Below are 13,106 nucleotides of genomic sequence, written 5' to 3' on the forward strand. Positions count from 1 at the left end.
CTTGAAATTCAAAAAGGATTTCTATTTACTTGTCCTCACTGCTTTGCAAGAGGCATGCTGAACTTTGTGCCTCTTTATCCTGTAAACCATAGCATAAGCTTTTCCCTCTGCCTAAGATATTTTGTCTTTCTCTTTTTTTGCTTAGTGAGTCTTACTCATTCTGCAAGTCTTGAGTCAAATGATAGTAGTGTTTGCTATCTGCACATTATTTTGAGTCTTCTTGGGGAAGAAATAGTTCATTTCTTCTTGGTGTGTCATATTTTTATTCTCAGCTCTGTTGTAGCACTTACCACCTTTTATTGTAATCATTAGCTATTATGGGCTGTCTCCTATCATTTTATTATTGTATTTTCCACACCATGTTGCACACCTGCTGGACAGTTAATATTCATTTTCCCTGACAAAAGTTATGAACAGAGCATATTACCAGACATTATGCTTTTTGACTTCTTACCCAGTACTCTTTTTATTCTGTACCTACTTTTTTTTGAGACAACCATCCTGCGTAAGAATGCAGTAAATCTGCTTTACTACACACGCTTCCTATTTGTCTCTCAGAATATTAAACATATATGTACTATGGGCTCAGATTTAATTAATAATTTTTGCTGTTTCATCAAGGATATTCTTTAGTGAAACTGGCTGTTTGCTTTGTCTTGTTTTGAACTGTGAATACAAGGTGATGACTATTAGTAGAGCTCAGAACCACTGCCTTCACTCATCCCAAGGCACTGGCAGTTTTACCCAGTGCTGCTTTTGTATCATCAGTGTAAGTGGCAATACTGTGGAAAAGGTTAATAATGTCTTAGTATTACTATTGAGCCCCCTGAAGCAGTATGGGGAACTCCCAGAGATCTGTGGACCACCCTTGAAGATGGAGCCAAGAGACATGTCACTTGGAGATCAGGAAAAGAAGTAGAGACTTGGGGGGAAAGACTCTTGAAACTAGCAAAAATGCCATATTTTTGTCTCAAAATTTATTACGTTGAGCAAGCTGACAGTTGATAAAGTTTGGGCATACCTCCTCCACTGACAGGAATGTGCAGTGAATTTGGGTACTTTAATATTAAGGTGTCTGTGTGCGGTTAGTCGTGTCTATGGACTGTAGTCCGCCACAGATTACAGTCTGTCCGTGGGATTTTCCAGGCAAAAATAGGGAGTGGGTTGCCATTTCATTCTCCAGGGGATCTTCCTGACCCAGAGATTGGACCAACGTCTCCTGCAGTGGCAGGTGGATTCCTTACCACTGAGCCACCAGGAAGGCCCCAACATTGAAATAGAAACTGTTATTTTTTCTCTTCATGGATGTCTTTTTTCTAGGAGAAGAGATCAACTTTGGCAAGTTCATCTCAAAACCCTCAGAAGGAACAACACTAAGGGTTGAAGACCTTGTAAAACAGTATTTTCAAACTGCGGAGAAGGTAATTTCTTAATTACAGTTCTCCATTTGAATTAGTGGTGATCTTATAATAACAGATTTCAATTTAGGATATGTATAATTGACAATTTAAACAAAATGAATCCTCAGAATGTTTTCATGAAGTAAGTAGGGTGATAATCAGTTACACTCATTTATAGTTATTATATATCAAGAAAAATAACTGCTTAATTAATGTTAGTTATTAACACCACAATTATTGTGTATTATTGTTGTTATCCTTTCTTTTTACCTCTGCTACATAAGTTTGAATCTGGGATTTAATTTTCTTGCATCAGGATGTAATTTCAGAATTGCTTTATTATATAGCCACAGGATGGTGATGCTACTCTTATCATCATGAGTATATGCCATTTTGAGATCCTCTGGTTATGTTATCTTCCTGTTGCTGCCGAAATAAATTTAGTGGTTTAAAACAATGTAAACCTAGTGGTTTAGAATAATGCAAATTTATTATTTTAACAATCTTTTAGGTCAGAAATTCACTCTTCTCCCTGGACTAAAATTGAGGTATTAGCAGGGCTGTGTTCCCTTTTATAAGCTGTAGAGTAGAATTCATTTTCTCAACTTCTCCAGCTTCTGGCTGTTCCTACCTTACTTGGCTCAAGGCCCCTTCTTCCATCTTCAAAGCAAGCAACATTGTATCTGCCTTGCTGTCTTTCCTCAGATACATCTCTCTGACTCCCTTCTGTGCCTCACTTCTGCTATGAAGGATGCTTGTTATTATACTGAGCCCACCCGGCTAGTCCCTGCTCATCTCCATTTTGTATCCAGCTGATTGCTGCTAAGTTGCTTTAGTTGTGTCCGACTTGTGTCCAACTCTGCGACCCCATAGATGGCAGCCCACTAGGCTCCCCCGTCCCTGGGATTCTCCAGGCAAGAACACTGGAGTGGGTTGCCATTTCCTTCTCCAATGCATGAGAGTGAAAAGTGAAAGTGAAGTTGCTCAGTCGTGTCCAACTCTTCACAACCCCATGGACTGCAGCCTACCAGGCTCCTCTGTCCATGGGATTTTCCAGGCAAGAGTACTGGAGTGGGGTGCCATCGCCTTCTCCGATCCAGCTGATTAGCAATCTTAATTCCAGTTGTAATCTTAATTCTCCTTTGCCATGTAACATATTCATGGGTCACAGAGGTTAGGATGTGGACATCTTTAAGGGGGCCACTATTCTGCCCTGGAGAGGGAAATGGCAGCCCTCGCCAGTATTCTTTCCTGGGAAATGCCATGGACAGGGAGTCTGATGGGCTACAGTCCATGGGGTCACAAAGAGTCAGACACAACTGAATGACTAAACAGCAAACAATTCTGCCTTCCACGCTGGTCAACCTAATCTGATCATCAGCTCCCATTTCTGCACTCTGTGTCCCAGACACTCAGGCCTCTCTGTTTTCATAGGTCCTGGACTCTACTCCTGTTTCTTTACACTTTGCTGTTGTTGGCCTGTAATATTTCTAGGCTTAATTACTGTCCTTTGTTTTCTTTTGCTTTGCTTCATTTTTCCTCCAGTAACTAGATAACTTTTTTGTCTTTTTCCTTGATTCTGTAATTTTCCTTACTTGTATAGAATTGTTTTGTAGGGAAAATACTGTTTTCTGCATCAGAAAATACTGTTTTCTGTCTCTTACAGAACGTACAGCTCTCACTTCTAACAGAAAGGGGAATGGGTGAAGCAGTACAAGAATTTGTGGACAAGGAAGAAAAAGATGCCATAGAGGAATTAGTGAAATATCAGTTGGAAAAAACACAGCGATTTCTTAAAGAACGTCATATTGATGCCCTAGAAGATAAAATTGATGAAGAGGTGAATAATTTGGGGTGAAAAATCTATTTAGATAGTCTCTCCTTAAGAGTAGCTCTGCATTCCTTTCTGGTAAATCACTACTTCTCTGATTTGTTCAGTTTCCTCATCTTTAAAATTGAGATCACAAAATGAGGATTAAATTATAAAATGTCTAATAAGTGTCTAGAATATGGTCTCAAAAATGATTGATACCTAGTGAATGTTAAGTGCTTTAAAATGAACCTCATAGGGTGAAAATGTCTACTTCAATTTTTTAGTAAGTTTTGATTAAGATTTTGAATTTCACTTAGAAAATGCAGTTCCTGTAAGCATAAAAGCAGAGTAAAAACTCTTTAGATTTGACTACATAAAATTTTTGAATGTTTGCATGTCAGATTGTCAAAAAAACACATGGTACTGACATGGAAAACATACTTGTATGTGGGCAGAATAAGAGGTTAATATTCTTAATATAATGTTAAAGGGCTCTTATGAATCTTAAGATTACTAAACATTTCAATAAAATAATGAACAGAGGACCTGAATAGGTGGTTCACAAAAGAAATACAAATGGCTAATAAGCATATGAAAATGGTATTTAACCTATGATAATCAAAGAAACTCAAATTAATTTTTTATTTGTCAAAGTAGCAATGATTTGTTAAAGATATTTAGTACCCTGCTGGTAGAGTATTGAGTTTGAACAGCTGCACTATAAAGCATTTTGGCAGTGTATGTCAAGAGGCTTAAGATTTTCCCTTTAATTCAGCCCTAGGAAATTTTCTTAAGACAATAATGAGATAGAGATTTGAATGGGTTGTAATTTATCTCAGTGTTACCTGTAGGGGAGATGTCAGAAATGTTTTGGTAAAATGTTGGCACATAGATACTATAGAATACTATCTGTTTGTGCTAAGTTACTTCAGTTGTGTCTGACTCTTTGCAACCCTGTGGACTAGGACCCTCCAGGCTCCTCTGTCCATGGGATTCTCCAGGCAAGAATACTGGAGTGGGTTACCGTGCCCACTTCCAGGGGATCTTCCCTATCCAGGAATTGAGCCCATGTCTCTTGAGTCTCCTGCATTGGCAGGTGGGTTCTTTACCATTGGTGCCACCTGGGAAGCCCATAGAATACTATGCAGCTATTAAAAATTATATTTTAAGAACATGGAAAAGTATTTTCAGTGTTAAGTGGGAAAAGAACCAAAGAAGTAAAACTATACACGTGATCACAATTATTTGTATTTTCTATGTGAGTATGTCTATGTGTGTATGCGAAAAAGTGGAAGAAAATATTCCAGATGTTATCAGTGGTTATTTCAGGTAGTAGGATTATAAGGGATCATTTCCTGTGTTTTCCTAATTCCCTCTAGGCAGAAGAACAAAGTATTATTTTTAAAACTCATTCCACTTGACTTTTATTTTTGTGCTTTTAATTATTTAACATAATTCTTTTAAAGCCTAATGATGTCAGCTAGTATACAACCAGTAATATTAAATGCCAGGTACTTTTACAGGGAAGGCAGATAATTTACACTTTAAAACCCCTTACTCTGTGATTCTGGATGTGTTAGGTTCATAAATTTTTAGCATGGGTAGATTTCTCAGTTAAGTGTCATAAATATAATATGACCATCCCCCACTAAATGTAAAATGCAAAACTACAAAACTCCCAGGAGATAATGTAGGAGAACCTAGATGACCTTGTGTATGGTAATGACTTAGATTCAGCAACAAAACCATGATTTATTAAAGAAGTAATTGATAATCTAGACTGCATTAAAATTTAAAACTTTTCTTTTACAAAAGACTAAAAAAATGAGAAGACAAGCCACAGACTGGGAGAAAATAGTTGCAAAAGAAACAACATCTGATGAGGGATTATTATCTAAAATATGAAAAAATTTCTTAAAATTCAACAATAAGAAAATTTTTAAAATCCAGTTAAAAAATGGACCAGGGACCTTAACAGAACAAGGTAGACTATTGCCAAGTGAGCATATGAAAAGATACTCCACATCTCATGTCATTAGGGAAACGAGGCTACTACACACTTATCGGAATGGCCAAACTCTTGAACACCAACAGCACCAAATGCTGGTGAGGATGTAGTGCAATAGGAACTCTTATATTGCTAGTGGGAATGTAGAATGATATAGTCACTTTGGAAGACAGTCGGGCAGTTTCTTAGAAAAGTAAACACACTCTTCCCATGCTCTTCAGCAGTCATACTCCTTGGTATTTACCCAACAGAGGTGAAAACTTAAGTCCAAACAAAACCCTGCATATGGTATTTATAGCAGTTTTATTCAGAACTGCCAAAATTTGGAAGCAACCAAAATGTACTTCAGTAGGGAAATGAATAAGTGAACTGTGGAACTATCTAGATAAGGAAATGTTATTCTGTACTAAAATGAAATGACCTATCAAGCATTTAAAAGACATGGAGAAACCTTAAATGCATATTACCAAGTGAATGAAGCCAATCTGAAAAAGTAACTTGATGTACTGCACATGATTCCTTGCTGTGTAACATTCTGGAAAAGGTAAAACTATGGACTTGGTAAAAAGATGTGGTTGTGGGGGTGGGGTGAAAGGATGAATAGATAGATTCACAGAGGTTTTTTAGAACAGAGAAACCACACTGTATCAAACTAAAGTGGTGGATTATACATGTATACATTATACATTTGTCCAGCCTCATAGAATGCACAGCACCAAGAGTGAGCATTGGCAAGTGAGCATATGTGAACTTTAAGGTAAATTCTGGTAAATTTAAGGTACAAGTGGTAAATACCAATTGGTATTTACCAACTTTAAGGTAAATTTACCCTAAAGTGAACTTTAAGGTAAATTCTGGAGTTTGGGTGATACAGAGTATGGAGTGTGGAGTGTCAGCTGAACAGTTTTGGTGGGGGATGTTGATATTAATAGGGGAGGCTGTGCATATGTGGGACAGGGTATATGGGAAATCTAGGTAACTTCATTCTAATTTTGTTGTGAACCCAAGCTACTCTAAAAAAAATAAATAAAATAAGCTCCCCTCCTCATACTCTACCCTCCAGAAGGACCATCTACACCTGGAGTGACATCATGACTTTTGACAGAGAGAAAGAGAGAGAATGTGTGTGTGTGTGTGTGTGTGTGTGTAGCATGGGGGCTAAGCGTATGGACTGCAGACTGGACGACCTTACTTGCTGTGGAACTGTCAGTGGGCTGTTTTAATATCTCTGCTTCATCTATGAAATAGGGATAATAGAACTACCATCAAAACTGTGAGGATTAAAAGAACACATGTAAGTCCTAGGTACACTGGCACATAATGCCTGCTCCGTATTTTTTCCCTGATTCTCATTTCTCGTCTGTGAATGACCCAGTGCTTTTGGTATATCATATGCTACCTGGAGTACTATTACATGCTATGCTATCTTTTAAAAAACAATGATTTTTCCTATATTTCCCCCCTTTTACTGAATCATAACATACATGCTGCTATTTCTTTTAACAAAACTCTGGAGCTTAGATCTTATTTCCTTTTAGCTCTTTCTCTGCTTCTTTGTTCATTTTTCACAGCAGAATTTTTTTCTATATTTGCTGCTCGGAATCTTTGCCTTCATTTTTCTCTTAAACCTGTTCCTTCTGGGGTTTTGACCCCATATTTCTAGTGAATATACTCTGGTCAAAGTACCAGTGAACTCCGGTGCTAAATTCACTGTCCATTCTCCATCTTAAATCTCACTTGACCACTTCTTAAATTCTTTTTTCCATTGGCTTTTAGGGCTCCACACTCTTCTGGTTGTCTTCCCACCTCATTATCTGTGCCTCTCAGTCTCTATTGATTCCTCTTACCTCTCTAACCCTCTTATGTTGGAGTCTCCAGAACTCAGTCCTTTGACCCCTTCTTTATCTACACATTCCTTTTGTATGCTCATCCAACTTCCTGGCTTTAAATACCAACATCAGTTTGATGATGACTTTTCAAAAGTCTAGCTCAGAACTCTTCTGTCAGCTCAAGTCTTCTGTAGCCAAGAGCCTGCTGGATGTTTCCACTCAGGTGTTCAGGAGACCTCCTCAGCTTCCAGCATTCCTCATCTGAGCCACTAATCCTTAGCCCCTAGTGGAAGCACCATTCTTTAATTTGCTCAGGCGATCAACCTTGAAATCATCCTTGATTCCTCTCTTCCTGTCACCTGTATCCTGCCTGGAAATCCTTTAACTCTACCTTCAGAATCTGTACAGATGTGACTGTTTCTCACCACCTCCATCACTATCAGTGGTCTAAGGCATGGCTGTTTCTCACCTTAGTTACTCCTGTTGCCTCCAAACTGGTCTCGCTGTTCTGCCTGTGTTTCTTGTCCTCCACCCTCTTTTCTGTCCTCAGTTCCACTGTTGGTGGTCCTAAAGTAATTCAGATGAAGTCACTCCTGCCAGAGAAGAAAAAGCCCTTACAGTTGTTCCCAAGGCCTTACTGGATCTGGTTTTTGTAACTTCTTCAGCCACTTGTCTGCTCAAGCCCAGCATCCCCCTTGCTGTTTTAAACATACAGTGTTTCTGCCCCAGTGCCTTTGCATGTATTCTTTCTTTTGATTGGAATGGTTTCCCCCAGGTACTTGTGAAGTGCATTCCCTACCTTTTAAAATCCTTGCCACTTTATCACTTTATTACCTTCTCAGTCAGGTCTTTGATGATCTCCTGTAGCCTCTCCTTGGCACTCTCTCTCCCTCTTCCTGCATTATTTCTCTGGGAGCATGTAACACCTTTTGCAAAAATTTCACAGGTTCACGTACTTGAAAGGACTCTGAAGACTCCACTGAGCATACTCCAGGTTTTTACTTAAAGGCAGCTGGTATAGAGTATAGGCAGGCATTAGAGATCTGGGAAATGCCAGGCACCCACTCCTCCTTTCCTTGTATGCACATTGCAAACCCAGGACTGGACACATAGCAAGATATGTGCAGAAGTTGACAGGGTTTTTTTTTTTTAATGCCACTCTAGTCACATAAGCCATGCTAACTGCTCATCCAGGTAGGAAACCGTAGTAAATTGGCGCTGGGAATGCCAGAGGCTCCTCAGAGGTAAGTAAGAACAGTTTTCCCAGTCTAGCTGATCCCAACTAGACTTGATCCCATACACCTTCTAAAATACAATATAGCTTATTTGTTTCTGATTTTCAAACACAGACAACATGCACACGGTGATTATAAGCTCCTTAAGGGCAGACTTTCTGACTCTTGTTGATTGTTGTATTCTCCACCCCTACAGTAGTACCTGGTACTTAGTGGCTTGGCTCAGTAAATATGTGCTGAGTAAATTATTAAATAAATGGAGCGTATCTCCAGCAACATAACTAAATTGTAAGAGCTTTGTGAGCAGCAACTGGTAACAAAGGAAGCTCTGTATCCGTGGCACCAGGACCAGGGTTTGCAATCATTAAACTTTCAGTGGTTGACTGTTAACAAAACGGATCTTCAAGGGCCCACCCATTTGGGACACTATTTTAGAGGAGCCTAAAGATAATTTGTGTAGTGTAATAACTCAAACCTGTTTTCGAGAGGTTTTTGTTCTTAGCTATTTTATTGAAGTATAACACCCATAGGACATTGCAGGTTCTTCCTCTGTAGTCTGACTGGCTGTTTGGCAGCAGGTAATATAATTTTGCTTATGGCCAATTTTTCTTAGAGTACATTTCTGAATTTTTAATGTAAGTCACTGGAGGAGGCAATGGCAGCCTACTCCAGTACTCTTGCCTGGAAAATCCCATGGACAGAGGAGCCTTGTAGGCTGCAGCCCATGGGGTCGCTAGGAGTCGGACACGACTGAGCGACTTCACTTTGATGTATTGGAGAAGGAAATGGCAACCCACTCCAGTGTTCTTGCCTGGAGAATCCCAGGGATGGGGGAGCCTGGTGGACTGCCATCTATAGGGTCACACAGAGTCGGATACAACTGAAGCAACTTAGCAGCAGCACTGGGAAAATACGACTTCTTTAATCTTTTGTGAAACAAAACTATACTTGAATTTCCAAGTTTTATGTTGAAATGAAAAGCGTCTGTTAAGCAGTTTTGTATTTACATAACAGACGTGTTTGTAACATATTTATGAATTTTTCTGTTACAATCCAGGTACGTCGTTTCAGAGAAAGCAGACAAAAGAATACGAATGAAGAAGATGATGAAGTTCGAGAGGTAATTTTCCTGTTAATTCCTTTGCATATTTGTCAGCTTGTTAAATCAGAATAACTAGTAGGTTTACTTAGTCTATAGGATCTTGGTTTGGTGGGTGGGACTGAGCAGGGGTTGGCTGATGACAGCTGCCTTTGACTTATTCCAGTTCAACCTATGAATATTGTGGTTGCTGATATTCTCTTTTTAACCTTCTGCTATTGTTTAAAACTTTACTAATTGTTGATACGTGTATGGAGTGGGAGGGCAGGGGGCAGGAATAATAGTTTGAAGACTTGTTATTAGTCAAAATAATTCCCAACTGCTATTAGAACATCTTATCAATATAAGATAAAACCTTACCCCACTGAGCTGATATTGTTTGCAGCAAAAAAAGAAGAGATTTAGTGTTTTGGTTATTAGCAGTGTCATTAAACGTAAATGCACAGTGTCCACTGGTCTTTCTAAACTGTTGAAATTTTCTTGATTGCCCTCATCACTGTCTTTTCCATCTCTTTTTAGATTAGGAATTTGGGGTTAGCAACTCTTAACTTAAACTTTGGGCCTCTGTCTGGTACTTGGTGAATTCATGATTGAAATTCAAATTGAACTATATTTTCCTATTTTCTAATTGCCGTAAGTGTTGGATGATTGCTGTCTAGTACTTAAAAATTATTTTATCAATTATTTATTTTGGACTTCTGATTGCTTTCCTTCAGCATTTTCTATAGTATCTGTTATGGGTAGCCGTTGTGTTTTTTATTAGGGATATAAACATGAAAAAGATGGTCTGGTTCCCCCAGAGAGTCTCAGTTTAGTACGTGAGACAGAGATATGCAGAAAGAAAAATTTAAACTATATGACCAGAAGTTTCATCCTCACTGAATTCATACAACTGTCCCATTAGTCCATTTGTGTTGCCTAAATATTTCAGAACTGTAGCTGACAGGTGTACTCTTGGCTGGAGAATCCCAGGGACAGGGGAGCCAGGTAGGCTGCCGTCTGTGGGGTCATACGGAGTCGGACACAACTGAAGCGACTTAGCAGCAGCAGCAGCTGACAGGTGGTGAACTGGAAAGAGCTGGAACTGCTCACAAGGACCACAGCCTTTTCTAACTCAAAGAAACTATGAGCCACTCTATGTAGGGCCACTCAAAATAGATGGGTTATGGTGGAGAGTTCTGACAAAACATGGTCTACTGGAGAAAGGCATGGCAAACCACTTCAGCATTCTTGCCTTGAGAATCCCGTGAAAAGTACGAAAGGCACAAAGATCTGACACTAAAAGATGTACTCCGCAGGTCCATAGGTGCCCAATACGTTATTGGAAAAGGGTGGAGAAGTAACTCCAAAAAGAATGAAGAGATGGAGCCAAAGCAAAAACAACACCCAGTTGTGGATGTGACTGGTGATGGAAGTAAAGTCTGATGCTGTAAAGAAGAATATTGCATGGGAACCTGGAATGTTAGGTCCATGAATCAAGGTAAACTAGAAGTGGTCAAACGAGATGGCAAGAGTGAACATGGACATTTTAGGAATCAGTGCACTAAAATGGACTGGAATGGGTGAATTTAATTCAGGTGATCATTATATCTACTACTGTGAGCAAGAATCTCTTAGAAGAAATGGAGTATCCCTCATAGTCCATAAAAGTCTGAAATGCAGTACTTGGGTGCAATGTCAAAAATGACAGAATGATATCTGTTCGTTTCCAAGCCAAGCCATTAAAGAACACAGTAATTCAAGTCTATGCTCTGATCAGTAATGCTGAAGAAGCTGAATTTGACTGGTCCTATGAAAACATACAAGACCTTCTATATCTAACACCCCCAAAAGATGTCCTTTTCATTTTAAGGGACTGGAATGCAAAAGTAGGAAGTCAGGAGATACCTGGAGAAACAGGCAAGTTTAGCCTTGGAGTACAGAATGAAGCAGGTCAAAGGCTAACAGAGTTTGGCCATGAGAACGCACTTGTCATAGCACTTCCAACAACATAGGAGATGACTCTACACGTGGACATCACCAGATGGTCAATACTGAAATCAGATTGATTATATTCTTTGCAGCCAAAGATGGAGAAGCTCTATACAGTCAGCAAAAACAAGACCAGGATCTGATTGTGGCTCAGATCCTGAACTCCTTATTGCCAAATTCAGACTTAAATTGAAGAAAGTAGGGAAAAACCACTAGACCATTAAGGTATGACCTAAATTAAATCCCTTAGGATTATACAGTGGAAGTGACAAAGATTCAAGGGATTAGATCTGATAGACAGAGTGCCTGAAGAACTATGGATGGTTTGTGACATTGTACAGGAGGCAGTGATCAAGACCATCCCCAAGAAAAATGCAGAAAGGCAAAATGGGTGTCTGAGGAGGCCTTACAAATAGCTGAGAAAAGGAGAGAAGCCAAAAGCCAAGGAGAAAAGGAAAGATATACCCATATGAATGCAGAGTTCCAAAGAATAGCAAGGAGAGATGAGGAAGCCTTCCTCAGTGATCACTGTAAAGAAATAGAGGAAAACAATAGAATGGGAGACTAGAGATCGCTTCAGGAAAATAGAGATACCAAGGGAACATTTTGTGCAAAGATGGGCACAATTAAGGACAGAAATGGTATGGATCTAACAGAAGCAGAAGATATTAAGAAGAGGTGGCAAGAATACACAGAAGCACTGTATAAAAAATATCTTCATGACCGAGACAACCATGATGGTGTGATCACTCACCAAGAGCCATACATCCTGGAATATGAAGTCAAATGGGCCTTAGGAAGCATCACTATGAACACAGCTAGTGGAGGTGATGGAATTCCAGCTGAGCTAATTTAAATCCTAAAAGTTGATGCTGTGAAAGTGCTGCACTCAATATGCCAGCAAATTTGGACAACTCAGCAGTGGCCATAGGACTGGAAAAGGTCAGTTTTCATTCCAATCCCAGAGAAAGGAAATGCCAAAGAATGTTATAACTACTGCACAATTGCACTCACCTGACATATTTCAAAGTAGTGCTCAAAATTCTCCAAGCCGGACTTCAACAGTATGTGAACTGTGAACTTAGAGATGTTCAAATTGCATTTAGAAAAGGCAGAGGGACCAAAGATCAAATTGCCAACATCTGTTGGGTCATCAAAAAAGCAAGAGAGTTCCAGAAAAACATCTACTTTTGCTTTATTGATGATGTCAAAGCCTTTGACTGTGTGGATCACAACAAACTGTGGAAAATTCTTAAAGAGATGGGAATACCAGACCACCTTACCTGCCTTCTGAGAAATCTGTAGGCAGGTCAAGGAGCAACAGTTAGAACTGGACATGAAACAACAGATTGGTTCCAAATCGGGAAAGGAGTACATCAAGGCTGTATATTGTCACTCTGCTTATTTAACTTATATGCAGAGTACATCATGAGAAATGCTGGACTGGATGAAACACAAGCTGGAATCAAGATTGCCAGGAGAAATATCACTAACCTCAGATATGCAGATGATACCACCCTTATGGCAGAAAGCGAAGAAGAACTAAAGAGCCTCCTGATGAAAGTGAAAGAGGAGAGTAAAAAAGTTGGCCTAAAACTCAACGTCCAGAAAACTAAGATCATGGCATCCGGTTCCATCACTTCATGGCAAATAGTTGGAGAAACAATGGAAACAGTGACAGACTATTTTTTGAGGCTCCAAAATCACTGCAGATGGTGTTTGCAACCATGAAATTAAAAGATGCTTGCTCC

General features: G+C 39.3%; 1 protein-coding gene across 5 annotated transcripts in view; it reads left to right on the top strand.

The window, feature by feature from the left end:
* Positions 1-13,106, top strand: part of MRE11 (MRE11 homolog, double strand break repair nuclease) — a 73,897-nt gene that overhangs the window by 32,952 nt on the left and 27,839 nt on the right. For all 5 annotated transcript variants that reach the window (XM_027563994.1, XM_027563990.1, XM_027563995.1 and 2 more), the window contains 3 exons: positions 1,321-1,421; positions 3,067-3,240; positions 9,343-9,405. In XM_027563994.1, the coding sequence (XP_027419795.1) occupies positions 1,321-1,421; positions 3,067-3,240; positions 9,343-9,405 (338 nt within the window). The remainder of the gene's footprint in view (positions 1-1,320; positions 1,422-3,066; positions 3,241-9,342; positions 9,406-13,106) is intronic.

Source organism: Bos indicus x Bos taurus, chromosome 15 (assembly GCF_003369695.1).
Source record: "Bos indicus x Bos taurus breed Angus x Brahman F1 hybrid chromosome 15, Bos_hybrid_MaternalHap_v2.0, whole genome shotgun sequence".
Classification (NCBI taxonomy): Eukaryota; Metazoa; Chordata; class Mammalia; order Artiodactyla; family Bovidae; genus Bos; species Bos indicus x Bos taurus.